General features: G+C 36.3%; 1 protein-coding gene across 2 annotated transcripts; it reads left to right on the top strand.

Moving 5' to 3' along the window:
• The first annotated feature begins 3,042 nt into the window (after nt 1-3,042).
• On the top strand, nt 3,043-25,277 carry LOC113071328 (nesprin-2-like). 2 transcript variants are annotated; one of them, XM_026244693.1, is made up of 14 exons: nt 3,043-3,081; nt 3,202-3,342; nt 11,860-12,137; nt 12,228-12,378; nt 13,634-13,816; nt 15,562-15,699; nt 16,610-16,804; nt 17,765-17,969; nt 18,802-18,914; nt 20,092-20,143; nt 20,566-20,732; nt 22,562-22,735; nt 23,036-23,100; nt 24,237-25,277. In XM_026244693.1, exons 3-14 carry the CDS (start codon nt 11,881-11,883, stop codon nt 24,481-24,483), a joined length of 1,947 nt encoding a protein of 648 aa, XP_026100478.1. In that variant the 5' UTR covers nt 3,043-3,081; nt 3,202-3,342; nt 11,860-11,880; the 3' UTR covers nt 24,484-25,277. The 2 variants fall into 2 exon arrangements, with proteins under 2 accessions (XP_026100478.1, XP_026100477.1); XM_026244692.1 differs by lacking the exon at nt 3,043-3,081 and having other exon boundaries at nt 3,088-3,342.
• Nucleotides 25,278-26,101: the final 824 nt, after the last annotated feature.

Raw genomic sequence — 26,101 nt, 5'->3', positions numbered from 1 at the left:
TTTATAGTCCTCTAAACTGAGATGAGTTCTATGTTTATGCCAGTAAGGTGACTGTTTTTATGTGTGAGTCATATGAATCATTCACTCAATTGATTCTTTTAATCACGAAACAAATGACTGCCTTTATAAGTGAATCATTTTAAAGTACCCCTATTATGGGTAATGAAAGGTGTACATTTTGGAGTCCCCAGTCACAGGTTGACATGCATGCAAGGTCAAAAAACACTTACATATGAAATGTATTTTTTTACCTTACTTGGTCAAGGACTCCCAAACGATTAACTATTCATTTTTCCAGTGATGCCAGTTGGTTTTATTAACCTTTTTTTAAACACCTGATTTAGATTCAACTTTATTGTCACTGCACATGTAGGTACAAGGCAACAAAATGCAGTTAGCATCTAACCAGAAGTGCAATAAGCAGTAAGTAAAGAATAAAGGTCTATAATATTTACAATAACTATACAGGTAAGTATTATGGACATAATTTACAGATATTAAATACTATAAGCACGATATACAGATAGGTGTACTATGAACATACTATACAGATGGACTATATAAAAGTGTATGTACACTATAGGCAGAACTATGAACATAATTTACAGTATTGCAATGGCCAGTAAAGTGCATAGAAAATATTTCAGTGTGCAAATGGATTAAACAGTGTTCCTGGATGAACAGATAGAATACATTTAAAGAATACAACTATAAATTAACAATTTTTGTAACGTTTTCCTGATCAGTGGTCAGTCTACTTTAATTTCTGTGCACACACTACGAAAAAAAGTTCAGTCTGCAGGAAGTGAATAGAATAGGCTATTCAGTGTGCTGTAGTGTGGCTTAGGATAATTATCTTTCTCCAGAGAGCTGTGTTATTACTGTATATTTTGAGTCGAGTAATCATCTCTGCAACCCGGTTCTTCTGACCGAACAGGCTCAGCAGACTGTGGAGGCCACACAAGATGACACAAGGAACTGAGAGAGTGCCAAGCTAAAATATTTAACAACCAGGACAAGATTCAGACAACACAGGCTCTTTTTTTGTGACGGTGGGGGCATCTGAGTGAGGATGTTCAGGCTCATTTCTGCGCGTTTCTTTTCTGGTTGAAACACAGTGGTGACCTAATTTCATCTGCTTTGGCTCGTGAGCTAGCAAATGCGAACAAAGCTTCTGGAGTCCTTTGAAACCCTTCCAAATAAGACATCTTATATTAGCACACTCATTTGACACGCTTTGAAGTTTACAGTACTGCAATGTCGCTTCGGATAAAAGCGCCTGCGAAATGACTAAATGTAAATGTAAATGCAATGAAAGGAAGATATTGACAAAGCCCGAGATCAAAGGATGACGATTATCGTGTTAAACAGATCACGGAACGACCAGAAGATGGAGACATTCTATTAGAAGACTTGCATCTGGAGGACGGCATTACATAATTACAATAACTCTGAATGATTCATTGGAAGAAAGGAGATAATGTATGCAAGCTGACAGAATTGTGTCATACTTTCTCTTTGTAACGTTGATGCTGTCTGCAGGAAGGCAGCAACCATCTGAACACAGCTAGAGGTGAATATAAATATATAATTGAGAAAAAAACTTTGAAAGTGAGGTTACAGCCAGAAACATAAAAAGAGGGTAATATATATATATATATATATATATATATATATATATATATATATATATATATATATATATATATATATACATATATATACTTGATAACAAATGATGACAGCGTTTTTATTCAATCTGGGCGAACTGTCCCTTTAAACCATTGTTTTTAATGAAGCTTATGACCTTTTCACCTTTCAATCTCAATAGACACATCTCTATTGTTTTCTTCTCATGCAAAATCAGGTGCTCTATAAAGAAAGCAAGTAAATGCACTTCAATGCATAATTACACTCTGTTTTATTCATAATTAGCAGAGTGACATTCTGATCAGATTCATTCTGACGTGAGCAATGAATCACTGGACCCCTCCCCACTCAGAGTTATGAACATATGCGGGAGCTGTACCTCCTTACTGGGTGAGGAAAGAGACAAATGGTGACTGCATGAGGCGGTTCGGTGTACCCTGGTGTATAAGTACCGTCTGCTCACACATGCTCTTCAAGGGGGCTAAATGGTGTCCTGCCAAGTTCATATCTAGCAGTTGTCAGACAGCAGAGACTGTATTGGCCCCTTATGGGACCTCTTTCTTTGTTTCCCCGTAATCAACAAAGGGTCTCCTATGGGAGATCTGCCTAGTAATATACAGTGAGCTAATCCATTCCTCCAATAAAACATATATTCATGCTGCAGTTTCCTAGTCAGTATGTATTGAGCAGCTTATTCTGAAAGAAAAACATAGCACAAAATAATTTGATGCCTCTTGTAAAGGCTGACAAGAGGCAAAAATAAATGCTAAATAAATGCTGACCATTCAACTATGTTTTAATCATATCTTTGGATTTAATTCGTTTTTTTAATATTTCAAGGTTATAAATTTATTTTGTAGTTCACTCCAGGCTGCCCTAAAATTAATCATTCATTATCACTATTTATAGCCTACCTACAGGCCTATATGTTTTGTAAAAATTTTCTGAATACAAAAATACAGATTAGAAAAATATGCATACACCATCAAATGCTGCAACACATATTCAAACTTCTGTATATAGCAACTGAGTTTATGATTTTATGGCCTCCTATGGATCATAAAAAAAATCTATTTACAGCGCTCTATTCTGCTTACAGGCGCATGTGTTCTGAAAGGTTTCAGAAATTAATGAAATGTCCCTGAATGGAACTAACTTCCAAAAATTATAAGGGAATAACATATAAATGTACACATATTTTTTAATATTTGCAAACTTTTTTTGAATGTACTTCATTTTTATATTTTGTCTTGACGTTTATTATCATTTTACTTTTTTCATTGTCTCTTTTTCTCTTCTTACAAAAATAGCAATATTATATTTCATTTCTGTAAATAAATATCCGTGCTTGAAGTCACGCATAAGAGCTATAAAGGTGAGTAGGAGGAGCGTGTGAACTACTCGGGGGCGTGGCTTTCTCACCTGTGTCAGGTGATATTTCAATTTGCTTATAACTCAAAAGACTGATGGCTATGTTAAGTGACCTGAAATAGTGTTTCTATTTATCGCACAGCATAACGTTGTTGTTTTTTCTTCTTTGATGCGTGTTAGTAAAGTATACCTGGCATTTAAAACCTGATCAGAAGTATTTTCAACTCGAGGATGCAAACTTTTGCACCTGTATGATTCCTGAAACCCCGAGGGATTCCCTGAAGGAGAAAACGGAAGCAGGAGTTAGGACAGGTTTTGCACGTAAGTGTTAATAGCTTAATAGCATTTTAATATCTATTGCATTTTTAAAGCCCGAGTATTTTAAACCGCTTGCAAACATTGTTCACGTGCTTCTAGACTGCGCGTGTATTTCGTCAGCGTAGTTTGTACGCGTACGTTTTCTAAGAAAGTCTTATTTATCACGTATTTGAATTAATTTTCTTGAAATGTACTGGGATATTAACATTTGGGGAGTATAATTGTATTTGCCCACGTGACTGTGTGCAAAGGGTGTGTTTAAGTGTTTTGCGTCTATAAGCCATTGTTTTCAAAGTATTTAAATGTGTTGCTGTGGAATGCTAGGCTATGCATGACTCACTTTGTTGACAACACCAGGCCATTAGGTTACAGACTACTGCTGAATGTGATGCTTCATGCCCATTGATTATTCCCACAATGTCATTTGATGCCCACTGTGTGTGTGTGTGTGTGTGTGTGTGTGTGATGCCTCTAGTAGTTCAAACCAGGCCTGTATTCTGGGACAAAAATCTTTTGTTGTTTATTTCTTTAATTATATTAGTCTTAAATGGCATTTTCAACCATAATTGGTCATAGAGCCTTTTTTTTTTTTTTGCTTTAAGACATGTCATGAGCGAAGCAAAATCTTAGGCACATTTTAGAATAATAGTGATTTGCAAGTTATCAAAAATTATAAAATGATAAATGGAAGTATTGGAATTGGTATTTAGCAACAATATTACACAAGTCAGAGCTTGTATTTTAGCATACATTTTAGTAGCCACAGTTTGTCTAAAATATAGCTCTATTTATTTTTAACCCCAAAATGAACAGATAATGAACAGAAAAGAAGATATTTTGAAGAATGATAGTAATCAGACAGTTGATGGTCCCCATTGACTTCCATAGTATTTTTTTTTTTTCGTTCATACTATGGATGTCAATGGGGACCAACAACTGTTTGGTTCTTCGGAATTCTTCAGAATATCTTATTGTTCAACATATACAGGTTTGGAATGACATGAGGGTGAGTAAATTATGTTTGACTGTTGTCAACTATTCCTTTTAGGACTTTTTAAGTATGGATTTAAAAAAAACTGTTATCCTACACCAGGGGTAGGCAACGTGGTCCTAGAGTGCCAATGTCCTGCAAGGTTTAACTCCAACCCTGAAAAAAACCTCACTTGTCTGTAGCCTTAGTAATCCTGAAGACCTTGGTTAGCTTGTTTAGCTGTGTTTGATTTGGGTTAGAGCTAAACTCTGCAGGACAGTGGCACTCCAGGACCAACGTTGCCTATCCCTGTCCTACACCATCTGGACCAGCTTCTTTAAAAAGATTGTAAAGAAATGCAGACTTTGAATACGTGTATAATACATTTCGCACATTTATTCATAATATTCTTTAGATAAAAAGGTGTTTAGGATGAGAAAAAAAATCAAATGTGTCCAAACTTGGGACTAGTAGTATCCTTTTTACTAGTAGATCTGTGTCTGTGTGCATTCATTTTAACCTCCAGAAGTTATTTCCTACTTTATATGATGTTTGTATCATTTGCATTGTGGTGTCTTTGTTATTAGCATAACAATGTTATTTTTGTGTACCCTGTGGTTGGAAAAAACACACTAACTCCCATGACATCATGATCAGAATCACCTGAGAAATTCTTAGTAATTCATGTTCAAACAGCTGATTGTGTTTTCTGCCATTTCGTCCATGGATTTCAAGACCACGTGACTTGAACTGAATCAGTGTTGTACTTTGCTAGACATCTTGCTCTTATCTCAATCTTCCAGGAGCCTTCCAGTGAACCCTTTTAAAGCAATTAACCGATTTGCAGTCAATATACCCTCTAATTTGATGTTTACAATGACTTTCAATCTTTTTTTCAAATGCAGACCTAAAACCTGATGATTCGGAGTACAACAAACTAGGGTTTAAGCAGTGTCAGGAGAAAGTGCTGTGAGCTCAGAGAATAAGTTCTCTTGCCTGTTCTGTGGCGTCCTGATTTAAACAGACCCCAGAAGTTATATTATTTGAAAAGCGTTAGTTGAAAGAAATGTATGTTGGTTTAAAGGGCAAAAGAGAGCTTCCTGCTTTGTCTTTTCTTTCTAAATATCCCCTCCCAGGCCCATTATGTTTCAAGCCAGGGTGTAGATGCGTTCAACAAAACACACTACTTTGCCAGAATGACACCATGCTGGGTTTAATGATGAATGGCGTCATGCATCGGTAGTAATTGACCATTCAGTCCAATGCTGCTCCTGGCTTTCATTGTTATGCTTTATTCAAAATAAAGCGCGCTTTCTCCTCACTGTTGCTGCTGGCCAGTTTCTTTGCTGAAACTGCAGATGCCCCCTGAGCAGAGCTTTGTTTGAAAACCAAGAATCAGGTTTCACCAACACTTGTAAAGGATGAATGATGGTTTTTGTATTCTGGCTTGCACAGATGACGAGAGCAGGAGAGGATAATTAACATTTCATTATTAATTATATTACAATGAAATATGAACATTTTAATAATACGAGTACTGTTTAATGTACTCCGTGTGATTGTTGTAATATATAATTATGATGAATCATCTCTATCTCATAAGTAACCAGATAGCAGTTACAACGATAATAATAGTGTGTATATGAAATGATTTACAAATACTGTATATTTTATAAATGGATATAATTACAATATAGTGACATAAATAATTTTTATATGAATTTATAGTTAATCATTAATTATAAATTCATTATTAACAAATACAATATAGCATTTATAGTAAATGTAAAAAGTATTTTTATTAAATATTTAATACATCTATTTATTATTCTGTTATTGTTTTTATTTAAATAAGTTAATTGTTGTTCTTATTTGTTCTGTTCTCTTTGAAGAGATTAGAGAGAGAGAGATTTTGTCTTTTATCTTTCTCCCTGAGAGAATGACCTTGCTTCAGGCTGTAACAGTGATGTGTCTAACAGACATTCTGTTGTGTAGAACTTGCTGTCTGTCCTTGAATGAATCCTCAGTCATCAGGTGAATGAGTCTGCGTTATTCTCCCTGAGCACAACACCTGTCAGGCGTCTGCTAGCTGGGGAATCACAGCTGAGAGAACAATCATTTCCATCTCCAGCCACGACGCTTCATGTGGAGCGCCAGGATTCATCTTAACGAGTGCTTTTTGGAGTTCCTTGCCTTTGGCTAAACGCTCCAATTCATGGATGCCGTCCTCATTATACCTTTGTTATTGTCGCAAAGAAGCAGATGATTCTTTGTCGTCTGTTGTTTTGGAACGGTGTGTTTAAACATGGTAAATGAAGGCAATTCCAGGAGGATGCGGTTTGAGGACTCTCACCAGATTGCGTGTGCTGTAAATGGGATTAGAAGAAGTCTGGATTGGATTTGGAGGCTGATCTAGCTACTTGAATCACATACTGACAATTTCTAAGAGCATTCAGCTCCTATTAGGAGTATTAAGGCCACAGTCAGTCTTAAATTGAGACACATTTTCAGTTTAATGGCAAATTAGATGTACTGAACTGTAATTCACAGGAGTTTGCTGCACCAAGGTTCTTTTGCCCTTCTGCACAGCTTGGTCTCCGAAGGGCCCGTGGAGAAGATGGGGGCCCGGTTCATCTCTTGCTTTGTGTGTGTGTGTGTTTGTGTGTAGTGGATCAGATCAGATCAGGTGTCCTGGCACTGGCCTCTTCTCTCTATCCGGGTGCTGAGAAAGGCCTGTTTGTTTGTGATTTGGGCCTGTGGCACCAAAGAGACAATGAGTGCAGTCTCTGAAGACGGGGAGGGAGAGCTGAGGGTTCGGGATCGGAGCATGTGGAGCACCAGGGTCCTTCTCTCCCCCGTGTTCATGAGCAGTGAGCACCCATCAGTCCCTCAGGTCGCCTCTGAGATGGCACAGATGGGAGTGGGTGGAACACTGTCACCTCACTGGGAGTGTGCGCACACACGTTTTTCGATTAAAAATAAATTTACACAACAGGTTGACTCAATCAAGCAACTATTTTAGCTTGTCATAGTTTTGAGACTCACACTCATTAAATGGTTTTGATTGAGGACAAAGAACTTACGTTGGACATTAAGTGCTGACCCAACACGATTCTATGTTTACCATGGGGAACATAAGCCAAATATACAGAATGATTAAAATGCATTTGAAACTGTGGTGTTGTTTGCTGTTATGTATGTATATGTTTTATTTTTATATAAATGTGCTATGCATTAGTAATATAGTAATTCACATTAAGTTATAGGTTTTTATAGCAACGTTTATGCTTTCATTTTATTTATTATTATTGACGAAAGTGTTTGTTTTATATTGTCATTTTATGTAGATGTTTTATTCATTTATTATTGTTATTATTATTATTATTATTATTATTATTATAGTTATATTTGTTTTTTTTAGTGATGTTTTGTTGGTATTATCTTTTTATATTAAAAGTTTATATATATTATTTTTTATTTTTATTTTTTTAAACATCCTTATTTATTATTATTTGTGTATTAGTTTTTGTACATTTATTTATTGTTGGTATTAATGGTATATAAATTAATTTAATCGATCAAATACTGGGCTAAATTAATAGTATTAGTATTTTTCATATTGCCAAGTGACAGAATTTGCATGAAAAATATGGCCTTTTTTGTAACCATTTTATTTATTTATATATTTTTATATATATATATTTTTTTTTTAAATGATCACCACCCACCGGTTCATAACTATTGACATAAATAACACCGCTTTATCCTTTTATATCCTAACTTGTGGTCTTTGTTCATAGTTTGTTTATGTCTCAAATGTTGGTCCTTGAGTCTAATTAGCATTTACTATAGAGCTTTTCAGTGATGTTTTCCATGGTGTGATTGATTAGAGTCATTAGACAAGCTGTTAAACTCATTTTTGTCCTCTACCTGAAATTAATCGATAGAATCTGGGCTGAAATTGTCAGTTCTACTTTTTGCTTTGCAGTGTGTGAGATGAGATTCAGTACGAGCCCTGAGCTTGGCGAGAGATGGGTGTTTACTGCTTCGGATGAAAACAGCAACAGTCTGAGCTTTTAGAGTGTTATGACCTTTCCCTGGCTTATCATAAACAGAGCGAAGTAATTGTCATTGGCCACCAAAAGGGTAACATTACCTCCGTTTGCCGTGAGCTTTATTCAGCGCCAAGGAGACAAGCGCCGCTTTATTCGCCATTAAGAAAGAAAAATGATGTTTTCCCCCGAGCAATGTTCATTTTCTGTGAGGGTGTTTTGTGCCTGTACTGAGGTGTCATGTGATCTGGAAAAATGGACTATAAAAGCTGAATAAGAAGCCCGAGATGGATTCGAGCCGAATTGATGTATTAAATGCATCATTACTTTTCATTTGCTTCCACATGCAGACTCATCCCGCGTCACCTTTCGCCTAAATGGAAGGGCTTTTTTGTCCCCCGTCACTCTCACAGACAGCAGTTTGCGTGTTTATTCAACACCAGTTCATTAAAATGCAGGCTGTGTTATGGAAAGGTCCCCAGATGCACCTGCCTCATCTGTTTCTAGCCAAACCACCGACACTAGCTGGAGAGGATGACTAAGCATCTGTAATCGGGCCGGTCTTTTCCATCCTTGTGTGTCTCAAGCTGCTTTCTGATCCTTCTGTCTATATTCATTTACTATGATCCTTGTACGTGGCTTTCTTGCTGGATAACGCATGTACTGTATATAATTACCATGGTCAAGCTATCTGTGACTGGACTGGATACCAAAACGGGCACATTTGTTAATTTTACGTGTGTACAGTATGTGTGTGTTTAGTGGTTTATATATTTTATTTTAGTAGTTTATGTATTTTGTATTGGTTTTATTTAATATTATTTGACTTGGGTTTTAATTGAACATTTATGAATGTATTTACAAAACATTTTTGTTTTGAGTTGTTCATCATTTTTTTTTTTGTATGATTTATATTGTTGTGTGTGTGTATGTATATATTATAGTTTTATGATTCAAAAAAATATAATTATTAACAAATATATTTATGAAATTTGTCCTTTTTTTAGGTTTATTTTAGCATTTATTTGTCTTGGGTCTTAATTTATGAAACATTCTTTGAATTTCATTTTTTTTTTTTTCATGACTTGTATATTTATAATGTGAGACTTTTATACTTTGACTATTTGGTTTCTTTTTTAATTGGCTATGATTTATATTGTGTGTAATCATATATATAATTTTTTTTTGACCTTACGAAATGTTTTTGACATTTTATTTATTAACTTATGATTGTATTTATTTTTTTACTTTGTTTTTATTAATTTCTCATTAATTGAATTTTGCTTAGTATTTACAGATGCTTTGTCTGAATTTGGCCTAAAGTAATTAAATTACATATGTAATGTAATCTCATGCTGTTATCTGATCCTGCTTTCTATAATAATTTTCCATCCTCCATTCCTATGACTTTCTTCCAGGATGACATGTACTGTATATGATTACCATAGTCAAGCTGTCTGTGACTGGATTAGATGCCAAAATAGTCCAAGCTTGTTGCATTTACACCTGTGAGAACTTCTTATACCCCTGTACCACGTGTTGGGCTTGTATGACCATCTCCATGGTTTGTTTTTTGTGCTGGAACATTATATGTAACTTAATCTGGGGTGGGTTGTGCTGTAGGCCTACAGGGTGAAAATCAGGGTGAAATCCGATTCTTAACGTCCCATTTCCAGTCATTGTGTCACTGCACGCCTGTTGGGTGTCACGCGTCCACACCTGTTCCTCAAGACACAAGCTCACCAATGAGATGGGAAATGGCCTGCATCCTGCTATAAGTTTGATCACCTCTGAAAAGGTTAGGAACAGAGTATGGATCGCAGTCGTGTTTGCACTCCATTACTCCTCGGATGAGAGCAACATTCTGTGCTGGTTGAGAAAAGCAATAACAGTGATTTTGATTTTCAACCTGACCGCTTTGAGCCTCAGTCCAGTGCCTTAATGCCCTCCACTGGGGCAAACTCACAGTGGACCCTGAGAAATGACAGTCATTTTGGCTGAGCCTGAAGTCTGTGTACCTGCGGTGGAGGCGGCCGAGGCGGACGGCAAGGTTGTGGGTGAATTATGGCCGTCTAACTTTGAGTTATGAGCTGATCTGGCTTAAAGTTTTGAAAGAACCATTCTCCCCAAATTATTTTTTTTTGTAAGGCAAGTCCATTCATAAATACAAACGCGGGCCGCTGTTGAGACTCCATAGGCTTTTAAGCTGTTCTTGAAGTGTTTGTTAGTTGTGAGGTCAGCCTAAGGCACTTTTTGGGAGCATCAGTCTTGATTGACAGCAGCCACGGCCTGGCATCGCTGACCTTGCTCTGTCAGCCACATTATGCAGGTATTAGAGTGAGGAAAATCTATTTGGCTTTTTTCTGCCAGGGCTGGGGAGGCAGCGTCGTAACTCCTTTGGGTAATGGGCATAAAACTGATTTATGGTTTTTGATGGCTGAAGTTATACCCCAGAGCACAGGAGCCTTTTCTTGATGTCTGAGGTGTCTGGAAGTTTTAATGCGTCTGTCATGCAGAGAAACCACAGCTTTTCTAACCAGATACTGCACTCGTGGGTTTCTCTGCACTGTGAATGAATCGTGCAATTCTTTTGTGATGAGAGACTTTAAGGTGGAAACTTTCAAAGAAATTAGAATTCATTTGCATTGGTTGGCTATGATTTGTATAAACCCTCGGACCTGTATTGACTCAGGGTTTTCGTTTCTTTTTTTGAACCATTTTATTGTATTTTATTTATGCATTTTTTTTTTTTAATGATTTTATTATTTTTGTATTTATGAAGTCTAATTTTATTTGATTATCAATTATTTTATGATTTTTTTTTTTTATGAATGTATTTTTGATTTGCACATGTATTTACAAAATTCAATTATTCATAATCTTAATTAGATTTTGTCAATGATAATTGCTTGTTTTGAAATTATGAATGTTTTTTTTTTATGAACATTTATGAAATGTATTTTTCATAATTGTATTCATTCATGATTTTATTTGATATTATCAATGATTGTTTTTGTGTAAAAAAAAAAAAATGTTTATGGTTTTTGGTTAATTATGAAATATATTATTCATGACTTTCATTTAGGAATCATGATAATTATTTGAAGTTATGTATTTGATGTTTTTATGCCTAAATTTATTTTATTTATTAAAGATATATAAAAAAATGTTTTAAAATCCTTTTAATGGGTCATTATTTATATATATATATATATATATATATATATTAAAAAAAACTAATTATATATATATATATATATATATATATATATATATATATATATATATATATATATATATATATATATATTATTTTTTTTTTATTATTTTTTTTTTTTTAATGCGCAGAAAAGAAAACCTCCAACAATGCATTTACCTCCTCATAAGGAAGAATACAATACTGAAAGAGCTCCGTTTTGACAACAGGGTCACAATATGCCTGTTTCATGTTGTGTTTGAGCCTAATGAACTGACCTCCCTTTGTGTTCTTGTAAACAGGTGGCACTTGGTGATGCCAGGATGTTAGAAGAGACGTCACTCAAAGCCAGTCACCATGGAAACACCAGAGCAGATCCCAGAGGAAGTGATGAAGATGAAGAAGAGAAGCAAACATGTGTTGATATGAACCCCCAAAGTGGTCTCTACCTGCAGTCCTCTGAGACCTGCTTTCCTTCGAGAAGCTCTCAACTGCATGATGATTTGAAGGAGTTCTCGGAGTGCTCGTCCATTGGAGACTTAAGCCAAGATGCTTCCTTCTCCCTCGAGAGCTGCATCAAGTGAGGAGCCGTCGATGTATATTGGCATCCTGTCTGTATAACTGATCTTTACAGGTTGTTCTACCTAATTGTTTCTCATTGGTCCATCAGGCTGGAAAGAAGGTGGATGCTGTGGTACGAATTCAAGAAAGAGCTCTCCTGTTTGGATGACTGGCTTCGATCAGCTGAGAAAATGGCAGCATCCCCAAACTCCAGCCATGTGCTGTATGTAACAGCAAAAGAGGAGTTACAAAAATATGAGGTAATGAGACATTTGGTCTAAATTCAAAAATGCATTGTGGAAATGCATGCTAAGGATCTATAAATATACTTTATATAAATTATTTTTTTAGGAATTTTTTTATTAATAAAAACAAAATCTATACACTTGAGTGTATTCATGTTAATGTGGACATCTTGATCAATATTTAAAAAACTAAATTAAATCTTGGAGTTAAAAAATATTATTCATTTTATGTATTTTTACAAATTACGGAATATTTTGTAAAAGTTTTTGGGGAGTCACATGATGAATTATCTTAACCTGAACTAACCCTGCAAAAATTCTCAAATATTTAGTGAAACATTTTGTAAAAAATGTAAGACAGCGGGGGGTAGCAATAAGTTTTATTATATTAAGTGATCTTGATGTAGGCCTATGTATACATACGTGTATTTTCAGTAACTCATAGATTTATACAAAAAAATTTTGGTCATTTAACCGTAATTTATTATTTTTGTACTTTTTTGAATGCACTTTTGTAAAACAAATTTAATAAAATAATAATAGAAAATGCAAGTAATAAAAAAAATAATAATTGACATTAAAACCTAGTGACTTTTACAAGTATTCATTATTTGGATGTATGTATTTTATTATTTTATTTTTATTTTTTATAATGAATTTTATAGATGTGTACTAAAAATGGTGATGTCATTTAATGGTAATCTTTTATTTTATTTTTTTACACCGCAAACACAAGAAATATTGTGGTCTCTTTTGAAAGAATTTGTTTTTATTCTAGTTTAAATCTGACGATGATAACTCTAAAACGGAGTTGCCAAAAGACAAATTCCCTTCAAACTCTGGCAGTAGTGTTATTTTACAAGTAGAGAACAAGACCATCTCCAGTTAGTCATTACAGGTGTCTGTTGCTGGGTGGACGCCAGCCAGCGTTTTGACACTTTCTACAATAAAAGAAAATGAAATCAACGGCACATAGACACACTTCCAAACGCACAGACAGCACACTTCCTCAGACTGTCTAGATGCCCGGGACCAGTGCCAGTGATGATAAATGACACCAAATGGTCATCAAACTCCTTGGCTCCCTCCTCAGCAACATTGCACCTCCCTCAGTCTTAACCCCCTGCACTAATTTCTTAAAATAACCTGCTTTAGCTAATCCGGGAACAGGTGGGATGTATTTTTAACTTCCGGTGGTTACTTTTAGCGTTTAGTGGGGGTTACCACTTAGTTAATCGCATGATCTCACTGTTTTTGTATCTCCTTCCAGAACCTGCGTGCTGAGGCCAGGATACGTTTAACCCAGCTGGACGGACTGACCCAGAGGAGTCGAACTCTGGTTGGCCTGTTCAGAGGTGCTATGGGTGCACGGCTCATGGAAATGATAAAGGACTGCGGACAGCGCTGGGATCAGCTCAGCAACACTGTGGAGACTGTGTGCCGCAGGTTGAAGGTATATAAAGATAATCAAGCTGCTCAAAGGTGTCATATTTTAACCCTTTGGTGCTGTTGTGGGGGGGGGGATTTTTTCTTTTTTTTTTTACTTTTTTTTTTACTTTATCAGAATGGTACTGTTTTTGGTAAAGGCACTTGCTATTTGAACACACACACACACACACACAAATCATGAACACTATTCAAAAAGGTTAAATGGACCTGAAAGAGTCACACTTTTTCTTTTTACAGTAAAAAATGACCGCATAGGAAATAAATGTGAAGTTAGTTTCATCTAATCTAAAAACTTTTTTTTTTTTGAGATATCAACCTTAATTTTGAAGCACAATTTTTTTCAGTTTTCCATTTAAAAAATGCTTTTAAAAACTTTATATGAAACTTATATTTTCCAAAGTATTTTTGTGCATATTTTTCATAACCATTCATGGACCGGATTTCTAAATTGCCTAAAAATGTTGTCAGGCTCCTGTGTGTAGGTTCACTTTGTGAAATTAAAAGCTATGTAACATAACTGAACATAAACATAGAAGCTTGAAAAAATAACTGCTAATTTTAGAAGAAAATTTCAAATGGCACTTGGAAGCTTTTGCATCTCTTCATATAAAAAAATTACTGTATTTTATTCAGCTCTTTAGATTTAGAATATACCGGTAACTTGTTCTGAGTTTGAAGCCAATATATAATGGCATAAGACACTTGCACTATATTGTATAATAATAATAATAATTCCTTACATTTATATAGCGCTTTTCTAGGCACTCAAAGCGCTTTACATAGACAGGGGGTATCTCCTCATCCACCACCAGTGTGCAGCATCCACCTGGATGATGCGACGGCAGCCATATTGCGCCAGAACGCCCACCACACACCAGCTTACTGGTGGAGAGGAGACGGAGTGATGAAGCCAATCAGCGGATATGGGGATTGTTAGGAGGCCATGATGGTCAGAGGCCAATGGGCGAATTTTAGCCAGGATGCCGAGGTCACACCTCTACTCTTTTCGAAAGACATCCTGGGATTTTTAATGACCACAGAGAGTCAGGACCTCGGTTTAACGTCTCATCCGAAGGACGGTGCTCGTTGACAGTATAGCGTCCCCATCACTACACTGGGGCGCTAGGACCCACACAGACCACAGGGTGAGCACCCCCTGCTGGCCTCACTAGCACCTCTTCCAGCAGCAACCTAGCTTTCTCAGGAGGTCTCCCATCCAGGTACTGACCAGGCTCAGCCCTGCTTAGCTTCAGTGGGAAACCGGTCTTGGGCTCCAGGGTGATATGGTGTATGTTTATTGTTTATTTATTTTAACTGTCCAAACTTAAATTCTCTTTTTTTGGAGATGAAACCCAGAAAAAGCCAGTTTTTGAAAGATGTTTTCTTTTGCTTCTTTCTCTCTTGTCCCTTTCCTGCCTTCATTTTAATCCCATTAACTCTTTATCCATACAGCCTTCTGCTCTGCCTGCGTTTATCTTGCATAATTCTGTCCTTCCAGCCGCAGTGACCCCTGCGCACTGTTGGGCTGTGCTTGAATGCACTGCATATGCCCCCCTTACCATGGGCTTCTGTGTTTTGGTTTATGGCATTTCCGCTCCCTGTCTGCCACATTGACGTCCTTGTTGTAATTTTGATGTGTCTCCCTGTCAGTCTGCGTCTATGCTAAAAACAGCATCAGGGTGTAGACGGTCAGACAGAATCATGCTCTGTCTGTGTGTGTGTGTGTGTGTGTGTGTGTGTGTGCAACAGCATTTCGTCTGCCAGCGGGAGGATTTTGAGAGGCAGAGGGAAGAGATGGCAGTGTGGCTGGTTGATCTGGACCTCCGGCTGACTGAAGTGGAGCACTTCTCAGGCAAAGACACCTGCTCGAAGATGCACCAGCTTCAGGTACTTGCAGGAAAACAAGGATCGACCGGATTTGTCCATGCAGCTTTATTTTTATTTTTATTTTATTTTTTTGTCATCTGGGTTGTGGGCTCTATGGGTTACAAATGCAGTTCTTAAACCCCTAAGTTGCAGGTACAAATCCCAAAAATGCCAAGTTGGTCAGTCTTGAGAAAACACGTCCAGGTCACGTTTCACCCAAAAATAAAATGTATATATTTAGCATGAAGAAAATAAAGTCTACTTTTAGGACTATTAACATTTGTAATAATTGGGGCATAATTGTTAATGTGTCCAGACATTTTACTTTTTAAATAAATAATTCAACTGTTGTACTTAAGTAATAGTGAAAAATTAACAGTTTCTTAATTTTTCTGTAAAAAAAATATTGTATCAAAATATTAATTTGTTAATGTATTAAAAATATATAATTTGTTAAATACACAAATTAATATTTTAATAATTATAATTTTTACTGTAACAACTTGTAATACAATAATAAAAATAAAATTAACTATTTAAGTGACAAACTAAAATTCTTTAAATTATAAAAATAAACATTATAATAGTTTAAAATAATATATTAAAAGCTTTTATTTAATGTTATGTATAATCCTCATTACTGAAATCTGCTCTTATAAAATGTATGTAAGCTTTTACATTGTGACATATTAATGGTCCTAAGGTTTTTTTTTTTTTTTGTATAGAGCTTAAATGGGTCTAAACACATAATCAGATAGTTCTGAAGAACTTTATTAGGTGGTTCTGATGTGTTTAATTAGGGTTGGAACTATACTCTCAGGGTTGTGGCCCTCCAGCAATGGAAATGAATGCCCTTGACCTATAAAAGTAATATAACTGGATGTATATCATATCTGTTTTTTTTTATTGTGTGTGTGTATTTGTCTCTCAGGGGTTTCAAGAGGCAGTTGAAGAGAGTGCGGGTCGACTGAATGATCTGCTCCAGCATGGAGAAGAGTTGATCCAAAGAAGCGAGCCGGCTGATGCCCAGGCCATCGAGAACCAGCTGCAGGAACTCCTGCTCCACTGTACCCGTGTCTTTCAGGGCCTGGGCCATCTGCACACGCGCCTGCTCAGCATGAGACTGGTATATATCCATGCATGGCCACAAATTAGTTATTTTCAGCTGTGGCAACAGTTTAAAGCCTCAAACACTTCGCAGTCTCTTCTGAACTTGCATCTAATTCAATTGCACGATTATATTGGAATAAAATCAAGGTGCATATAATCATTTCAACTCATTTACCACCCAGTATGTTGGCTAACCAAGCGGCTGACTAATAAAAAAATATTAGTAGCACTGCTGCTGCGTATAGCCAGGGTTTATAGTCAGTCCTCCATAGATCAGTATTCTCACACAGCATATGCACAATTGACTTTGAAACCTTGAAGAGTCCCTTTTTTCTGCCTTGATATTCCCCTGTTAGCTTTTTTTTTTTATATATAATTTCATTTGTGCCATCTCAAGTCCACTTGCTCAGAGCAGGACTGTTGCATTTTTCAGAAAATTATCCCAAGGGAAAGCTACTCAAGCCTCCAACTTCATACGTTCTGGCAGAAAAGTCATGAATGCACCCCCTGAATAGCCTGAATAGTTGTCTTGTAGCCAAGCAGCCACTGTACAATACACATACTGTCCATTTGAACAGTTCCTTGTGTGAGCCTTTGTCTCTTTAGGTCCAAGCGGATCACGTAAAGACATGCTAAAAATGTAGCGTGCTTATGTTCTTTATGCTGTTGTCAGATATAGGACGTTTATAGAGTCCCACACCAGACATCTCGGAGCGAATTACCACTGGATTTTTTCCATAGTTTAGAAGCACACAATGACTTTAATATGTAGCAATGTTTTTTCCACACCCTGGAACAGCATGTTTTCAGAATTTCCAGTGTTTTTTTTTTTTTGTCACAATAAAAAAATAATATTAATAACAATGATATTAATAAGAAAGATACATATACACAGTTCACACACACATTCCATTACATTATTCGATATGACCGCACTAGTTTTAAGATGTTTAATTAGTTTTTTGTGCTGTGGCAGGTTTTTGAGGAGGACTGGGCTCTGTGCGCCCCTGACTCTGGCTGTCCGTCTGAGAGTATGCTGGAGGATGAGTGTTTTATAGACCGCAGCATGGCTCCTCGGTCCAGTCAAGATCACCTGGTCCTGGAGTGGGACCCTTCAGTGGACATTGGTGGTTCAATCTCTCATGATGGCACCGACTCGTCCTCTTTCAGTGCAGCTGCAGGTAGGGTTTGCCCCATAATACAATCCAATGGTTCCTTCAAGCAAAAATCTCCATGTCCATTAATTGTAAACGGGCAATGGTGATCATGAAATTTTAGCTGGTGATAGGTAAGCTTGAGACAAAAACCTTGAAGGTGTTTTTTAACATTAAAATCATATTCAGAAAGGTATAGCAGTGTTATTTCAATATTTACATACTATTGTTTATTAATATTGAGTTGACTTATTTTTATATTTTCTGTTTTCATTTTAGATTAAGTCTATTCCTAAATTGTTAATTTTTACTACTTCAGTTTTACAGTATTTTTAGTTTTAAAACATCAAAGAAGTATTTCCTCGTTTTCCATTTAATATTTCTATTTTATTTCATTTACCAACATCAAAGTCCACATACTGTGTTTTTTTTTTTGTTTTGTTTTTATAAACCCAGCCAGTCTAATTGTTGGTGTCTGTTATTGCTGATGCTATGATTATAATATTTTTAGAATATATTTCTGTCCTGAATTCACTTTCCACACATCATTTAAAGCGAATATTCAATTGAAACCGTAGCATTTTGCATTCACTATGCATATTAACACCTTGTTTATGCTTTCATGTGCATGTGGTGTGAACCACCACAGGAGCTGCAGAGGCATTTATGCTTCACGTGTGAATTACAATCAGGCCATTATGTAATAATCATGACCCCCAATGAGGACTGATGAGTTTATTACATTTAATAGCCCTTTATTTTTTTGTGCTGGCTACATTTCTAGTGGTTTATTGGTCTCTTAAACGCAGAAACTGTAAATTTTACCCATCTGGACCATCAACATTTCCTTTCTTCTCAGGTGTGCCTTACACAGATGAACCAGCCAAATATGCTGTGAGGAGAAGAGTCTACATGGGTCCTGTGGACTCGCAACCAGACAATGCTGCAGTCAGTGTCAGTGTCAAGCAGCCAGTAAGTCCATCTGACAGCTCAAACTTCATCTTATCCTTATTTACATTATGGACCAAGAAACCACAGCCCAAGTTTTAATGTATAATGTAGTGTATTTGCATACATTTTCCATCTAGCAACGAAATGTAATTGAAATGCAAATGAGGGGATTGCGTGGTCTCTTTTTGGGCTTTCAACTGAAAAGATCAAAGTGTAGTCTCTTGTGTATGTTTGCATGTATAGACATAAGTGCACGTGTTTCTGCACATGTTGTAGCATGCAGGGTACGTAACATGCAAATATACGGTTACATGTGTTGTTTTTTTGTTTTTTTTGCTGTATTAAACACAGCTGGCTTTAAATGTAACTTTACAACAAATTAACCACTCTATTGCTAAAGTGCATTAAAGCAGGAGTTTTAAAATTAGGATCCAGGACCCTCAGGGGCTGCAAGGGAAAAAAAATGTCCTGTAAAAAAACAACAAACAAAAAAACGGTATAAATAAAAAGATTAAACTAAATGCATGATTCAAATAAATAAATGTAAATAAATATAACCGAACTATAATAGTATTATAGTTTACATATGAAAAAATTGCCAAAAATCTAACTTATTTAGTGAGTATAAGAAAAATTTTAATGTAACAAATAAGAAATATTCTACAAATATTTACACACTTATTTAAATGTTTAATTTCATAAATTAATATAATTATTATAAATGTTATATTTGTGTATAAATCGAGTCATTAAAAAACTTTTGGAAATATATAAATCTGAAAGAATAAATGATTAAAGTAAATGAATATAAATACATTTAAATAAAGAAATGTAAAAAATCTAACAATACATTACAATAGTAATTGGAAAATATTTAATTTCTATTAGAATTTACATAATTATGTGTTTTTTAAAGCTTAAACTTTAGCAAATTTTCAGGATGGGGTCCCTCGCACAAGGATGATCACATTTAGCTATCCATAGCATCTTTGATTAAAAATCCTTCATTAAAGAACATTACTTTACTTTATGATTTTATGGAAAACAAATGCATCTATATATATTTATATATAAATATGTCTTTATTTAAATGTATCTTTAGAAGCAAGTCTTGATGCTAAAAACATCTATGAATATCATGCATGTGTGCACTTCTTTAATGACGGTAAATGCTGAACGCAGTTGCTGTGTTTTTCAGGGCATTAAGAAGAGCTTAGAGAATGCGGCCCCACCCCAGAGGCCAGTGCCAGGTAAAGCCTTGGCTCCTGATTGGTCAGCATGACTGGTGCCATCCACTGAAGGCAGTGTCCCTCTCACAGCTTAATCACTTGATAATCATGGAAGAGCTGCTCTCAATTTGGCTTGTTTTCTAATATCCTTGAAAAATAGCCAAGAGCCACCAAAACCTCGATTATGAGGGTCATGATATGCAAAGATCTCAAAACTTTTCAGCCTCTGTATTGTGATTTTAGCCCGTTCAAAGCAGCAGCTACTTCTCAAATATTATATCTGGTGCTTGTATTCAGGAATTAGACATTTTATGGTATATATCTTGACTAATCCACAGTCAGCGTCAGGAGTTATTTTCACTGCCTCATCCTGATTTGTTTATGCTTGCTAATGTCTGTTTTGCATGTGTGTGTGTGTGTGTGTGTGTGTGTTGTGGATACAGTCATCAGAACTGGCAAGCATGAGTACGCCGGACCATTTAAAACTAGGGCCACACCTGAAACGAGGGCTCCTGAATCTGTGACCTTTGACCCTGAGCGCATCAGTGCTTGGCTGGGCCAGACACATCAACTTTGTTCTAAAGCTGTACAGACAGAGCATGATCCACAGGTATATTTTGCTTGGTGTAAACACACAGTTTGGATGTTTTTCTTCCAACCCAGGTATGTTGTTCTGGGACCTGTGATTATGGAGGCCTCACTAAGGTTCTACATTATACACCACTATTCAAAATATTGTTGGTTAGTTTGAAAGAAGTTCATGCTTTTATGCAGTCCTATTTTTATTGATCAATGCTTCAAATTGAACAAAAGTGACAGTTAAGACTTTTATACAGATAAAACTTTAAATGTCAAATAGATGCTTTTCTTTTTAACTGTAAATAAAATTTAAGCTCAACTGTTTTCAGCATTGATGATGATAAGAAATGTTTTCTGTGCACCAAATCAGCATATTAGATGGTTTCTGAAGGATCACTGAAGACTGGAGTAGTGATGCAAGAATAGATGACATTTTAAAATATATTAATATCAAATAAATGCAGCCTTGGTGAGCATTAGACACTTCTTTCAAAAGCACTTAAAATCTTTTGAACGGTAGAGTATATAAACGTTTAATCTGCTCTGTGAGTAATGCTACTCATTACAATGTCTGTCAAAAACCATTTAATGGCTCCTTCAGATTACTTTTGACATTAACTTGATGTCAATATTATTGAGTTTTTGCATGCAAAGTGACTGTGTTAATACCAGAAAGGTACATCAGTGTCACTTACTTAGCAGCTGCTGCCCATGTGTTTATAATGAATTGCAGATTATAAAATCATTAGACTATCAAATAGATTTAGACTACATTTTATATAGCCATTAATTATAGTAATTATATAAAACCATTAAACTTTTCATCAATGGGACTCTCTCTCACAAAATGTCAAGATAGAAAATGAATTTCTACATTTCTTGTGACCTTAGTTTTAGCTGTTGATATTTAATAGACTTTGGGAATTTAAAATGTATCTGTGACTGCTTTAATTTATACTTTTTATTTAACCTGGAAATAATACAAATTGCATTCAATCACAAAAGAATGTTTTTGGGACCTCACCTTCTACACTGCAATGCATCTATAGTTTTGTTTGACTTCCTGATTTGTTCTGGATTTAATTTCTGCTTCATTGGTGTACATATGTAGTACTGCAGTCATAAATGCAGAATGGATAGTGCAATTGCGCATCGAGAAATATTTGCCAAATCTCATTAAGACTAGACACTGCAGTCGCAGTCTGTATGCATTCTAACAGTCTATTCTCTGTTATAGTCATCATGCTGCTTTTCCACCATTAATAGATGTCACACTGGCTTTCTGAAGACCTGTTTGTGTCCTCAAGTGTTGTTTAAATCTACATTCATAAATCTATCTTTTATCAAGATTTCCGTGGGTAAAAGCTTATTTTAGGGATATCATAAAAGAAATGTTTACGAGGAATATGAAGCACATAGTATTCAGATGTGATAATAAATCCATCTCAAAAGAATCCGTACCATCTTGACTTAAAAACCTCATCGTGAAATGGAGGGGGAGGGGGGGGGGGGCGACGTTGGTTTCTGGGAAAGAGAATCCTCTGCACTGATGTAGAGGCTGATTTGCCTGCCGAAGCCTTGGAAAAACCGTCGAAAGAGAGCGAGACTATTTCCATTTCAAAGAGCCTCTTGTAATTTCTCAGCGCTCATGGCTAATTGGCAGCTTTACAGGGATGGGAAAAAGACCCACCGCTCTAACAGGCTCTATAATGGCTGCCGTAATTGTGGGCACAAACATAGTGAGGATTTGGCACTGCAAAAGGGCCAAGATCGCCTGTGTAATGTGTCACATGTAGTGAGAACTCTGCTGTCCACTCATTGGCAATCGAAAGTGTTTGTTGCTTCTGTGAATCTTTATAGGCGCGCTCCAGTTTTTCATCTCTGCCATTCGGAAAGGAGGAGGAAGGAGAGGAGTATCAAGAGAGCGTGCTCCCCCAGAGACGCCCCCACCCACCGCACACGTGCTTCACCCCCTGCCCATCCCAGTCATGTGACCTCCAGCATCACTCTTACCAACGTCACGAAGACCCACAGGTATATCTCACTCACACAGACACGTACGCCCCTTCTGCACAAACACCCTTTATACGTGTTATAAACACCGTTACTGCTTTTCAGATAACCTGGGGTTTGCGAATTAAAGCCAGGCCTGTTAATGTGTAGCAAATGTGGCGCCTTGCATGATTTTTATGATGTGCTTTACACCTCTTAACACACCCCACACATAATTGCACTTGTAATGTACGCCAGTGCCAAAGAACTGGTAAACAATAGAGTCCCTGCAGGGCTTTGTTAATCTCAAGCTATTATCGTCTTGTCCCTCTCTGTCACTAGAGGCAGCAGGAGAGACTTTGTTTCCCTGACTCTTTGGAGGACAACACCCATGCAAAGTCGAGTCGGTGAGAAAGTGTGTTCCTATGCGGACTTCAATGGATCTGATTAATAAGCTGGTTGATTTATTATGGTAGCCATTTACATATTTTCTAGTGCTAAATTGCACCTTGAGTAATTAGTTTTTATTTTTTCTTTCTATGAACAGTTGGGGAAAATAGTCATTAGAAATGCATTAGCATTCAAAGTTTATTTTTTATAATTAATAACTTAAACAAAAACATTATATTGATTGGAAGTGACTTATATTTATAATGTTAAAGTTTTTTTTTCACAACTGTTTTTAAAATTGATAATAAGAAATGTTTTTGATCAGCAAATCAGCATTTCTGAAGGATCATGACACTGAACCCTGGAGTAATGGCTGATTAAAATTTGACTTTACCATCACTGGAGTAAATCGTTTTAAAATATATTCAAATAGAATGGTTATGTTTGAATTGTAATATGACACAATATCACTATTTTAAAGTGATTAATTTTTCTCAAACTGACTTATTTCTTTAGCAGAACAACAACTGGTTCAGCACAAGTTTTTTTTTTTTTTTTTTTACCGTGAAAGTTAATGGGGTTCAGTATTGTTTTGTACAACAGTTTTAATGTTGTACTCAAGATTCTTACCATTGAGCCAGTGATTTGGGCAGTGTCCAAAAAAGGCATGTTTAGGGTCTATTGCCTGCAAAAATGCATTGAAAATCATTTGACAAAGTGAAGTCATATGCTTCCCTGACCAGTGAGGCCAATTTTGTCAGATTAATCAATTTAAATGGACTTTAACATCAAGCAAGGACACGTATATTAGTTTTGACTGTTTAAATCTTGCTGAAAGTTTCAGTGAGTGAATACAGTAGTTTGTTTAAGGACAGCCTTGGGTTGCAGTTCTACCTCACCAATGCATACCAAACTTAAATTGTGTAAAAAAATAAATAAATAATTGATTTATGAGAGTCTAGCTCCCATCCTAATTAAACACCGGAACCAGCTAATCAAGTCCTTTTTGGATTACTAAAAAGAAACTTCCAGGGCAAGTTAGAGGTAAACTCTGCAGGACAACATTGCTTTTTCCCAATTACCACCATAGCAGAGAACTGATCCATCTACTTCTGAAAAATGGCCTTTTATCATGATGTATTTCTGTTTCCAGTGAACTGTGTGGACCGAAGGCTTCTGCTGGCAGCTTATGGCACAGTGACTCCTGGCTTTTGGGGCCCTTGAGGTTTTTTAACATGCGAAAGGCCTCGGCACCCCTGCTGGTCCTCCTATTTGCCCTGTTGCTTGCTGTGGTGATCTGGCCCCTCATCATGCTCTACAATACCTCATGTCATCAGTCCAATACTCTGACCCGCTCATTTCACTTGGCCCTACATTACAAAGGACCCCCTCCCACCTGAGGACACAAGCAATAATGGCAAAAAGTTTAGTAAGCGCACTCGGGATTGTTTTGGGGTTGTTGTTGGTCTATATATCCATTTAGATGCATGACCAGGGTTGCTTTGGTCATGGATTGTACAAAAGTGTCCTTAAGTGCCATCCATAAGATTTAAATATGGTCGGACTCGAGGCCATCAAAACTTAGTGCAAGCTAATATAACAATTGCACTTAATTCTGCTCCGACACAAATTTTCTCACAATGTCAGAGTGAGTTGTATAGAACTAAATTGATTTGACAGCTCTGGGATCATCTCTGTTTAAAACTGCCATGCTGAGCATGTGTTCTTGAATTTTTGACTGACGGATTAAGCTTTTTTGGCCAACCAGTTATTTATAGGTTTGTTAGAGGAAAAAAAATTATAATAATTTATAAAAAAGCAGATTTGGTTGTGAATGAAAGGGGTGTGTGTGTATGCGAGTGCTTGCTTTAAGATTTTTTTGATAGTTTAAAAAATAGTTTTGTACAGAAAGAATATAATTGAACATTTGTTACTGCATTACAATATGCAATATTTGATCAAGAACCACTGTGCTGTATACTGTAATCGCTGTAACATTTATTTTAAAAAAAGGCATTCTGCACTGTACTGTATCTATACTGATTGCATCAGTCCAATGAAGAAGACACACAAGCAAGCTTTAAAGCGAGTCCTTGAGCTCATCAAGAATTGGTTTTGCACTGTTTTCCACTTTTTATGACTTGTGAAATAAAAGAGATGAGTGAAAACAAGTGGCTGGCTGTGGATGGTGACAATGGAATGCATGTAGAGTGATACGCCGTGTGATTCTCATTGGGGGAAGCAGTCAGTGTCTTTCTCTGGCTTGCTGGACAAGCTGAAAGAGGTTTTTGTGCTGCTGCCAGAGATGAACACTCAAAAAGATTATGAAAGAATGTTTCAAATTCAATTAGCACACAAATGATCTTCGCTGGAAACGTTTGCAGATGGCCTTTCAACCTCATCTCGATTCATTCAGAGCTCTTGGGAGTTGAACTATAGTCAACGCTGCAGAAAATGAAGTGTTGTGTGCATGGGTAAGCAAGCCTGTCTTTGTTTGATAAGTTTATTTACTTGGCAAAAACCGAGTCTCAAATTGAACCATATACTGCTGCAAGTCTAGAGCCTATAAACCGAAAGCAAATAAATTCTGGTATCCACCTGAGGAGGACATGAACAAACAGGGAGGATTTCTGTGGCAATAAAACCTTTAGAGGAAATAGATTTTTTTAAACTCTGCCAAGGTATAGGAGGTCAGGGCTGCTGTTACAATATCAGTAATTGCTGATATAAAAAGTATTTGGACTGGGTGAAAAAGAATCATGAAGTAATGGTTCCTGTGAAAGAAGAGATGGCTTTTCAATAAAACATGCAAATTAATTTATGTGGTCTGCATAACTCGCATGATCTAGAACCAAATGTGACGACTTCATTTTTTTTTTTTAATGAGTGTAAATGCATTTTAATTTAGGCTTCTAATTCGCTCTTGAGGTTCCTATCGTAGTTGACAGGGCAGATGTGTATAACAAAATGCAAAAAATGTGAGTTGGGACAACCTGACTCTGATTAGGCAGCGTCACT

This window comes from Carassius auratus, unplaced genomic scaffold (genome assembly GCF_003368295.1).
Source record: "Carassius auratus strain Wakin unplaced genomic scaffold, ASM336829v1 scaf_tig00007032, whole genome shotgun sequence".
Lineage (NCBI taxonomy): Eukaryota > Metazoa > Chordata > Actinopteri > Cypriniformes > Cyprinidae > Carassius > Carassius auratus.
The sequence above is the reverse complement of the archived record's forward strand: the minus strand, read 5'-3'. Positions and strand labels throughout refer to the sequence as shown.

Bases quoted from the DNA above. Each gene is read 5' to 3' on its own strand.
- LOC113071328 (XM_026244693.1), top strand. From the start codon at position 11,881: ATGTTAGAAGAGACGTCACTCAAAGCCAGTCACCATGGAAACACCAGA. The intron at 20,733-22,561 runs GTATATTTTGCT...GAATCTTTATAG, and splicing joins AGACAGAGCATGATCCACAG to GCGCGCTCCAGTTTTTCATC. The intron at 22,736-23,035 runs GTATATCTCACT...CTCTGTCACTAG, and splicing joins AACGTCACGAAGACCCACAG to AGGCAGCAGGAGAGACTTTG.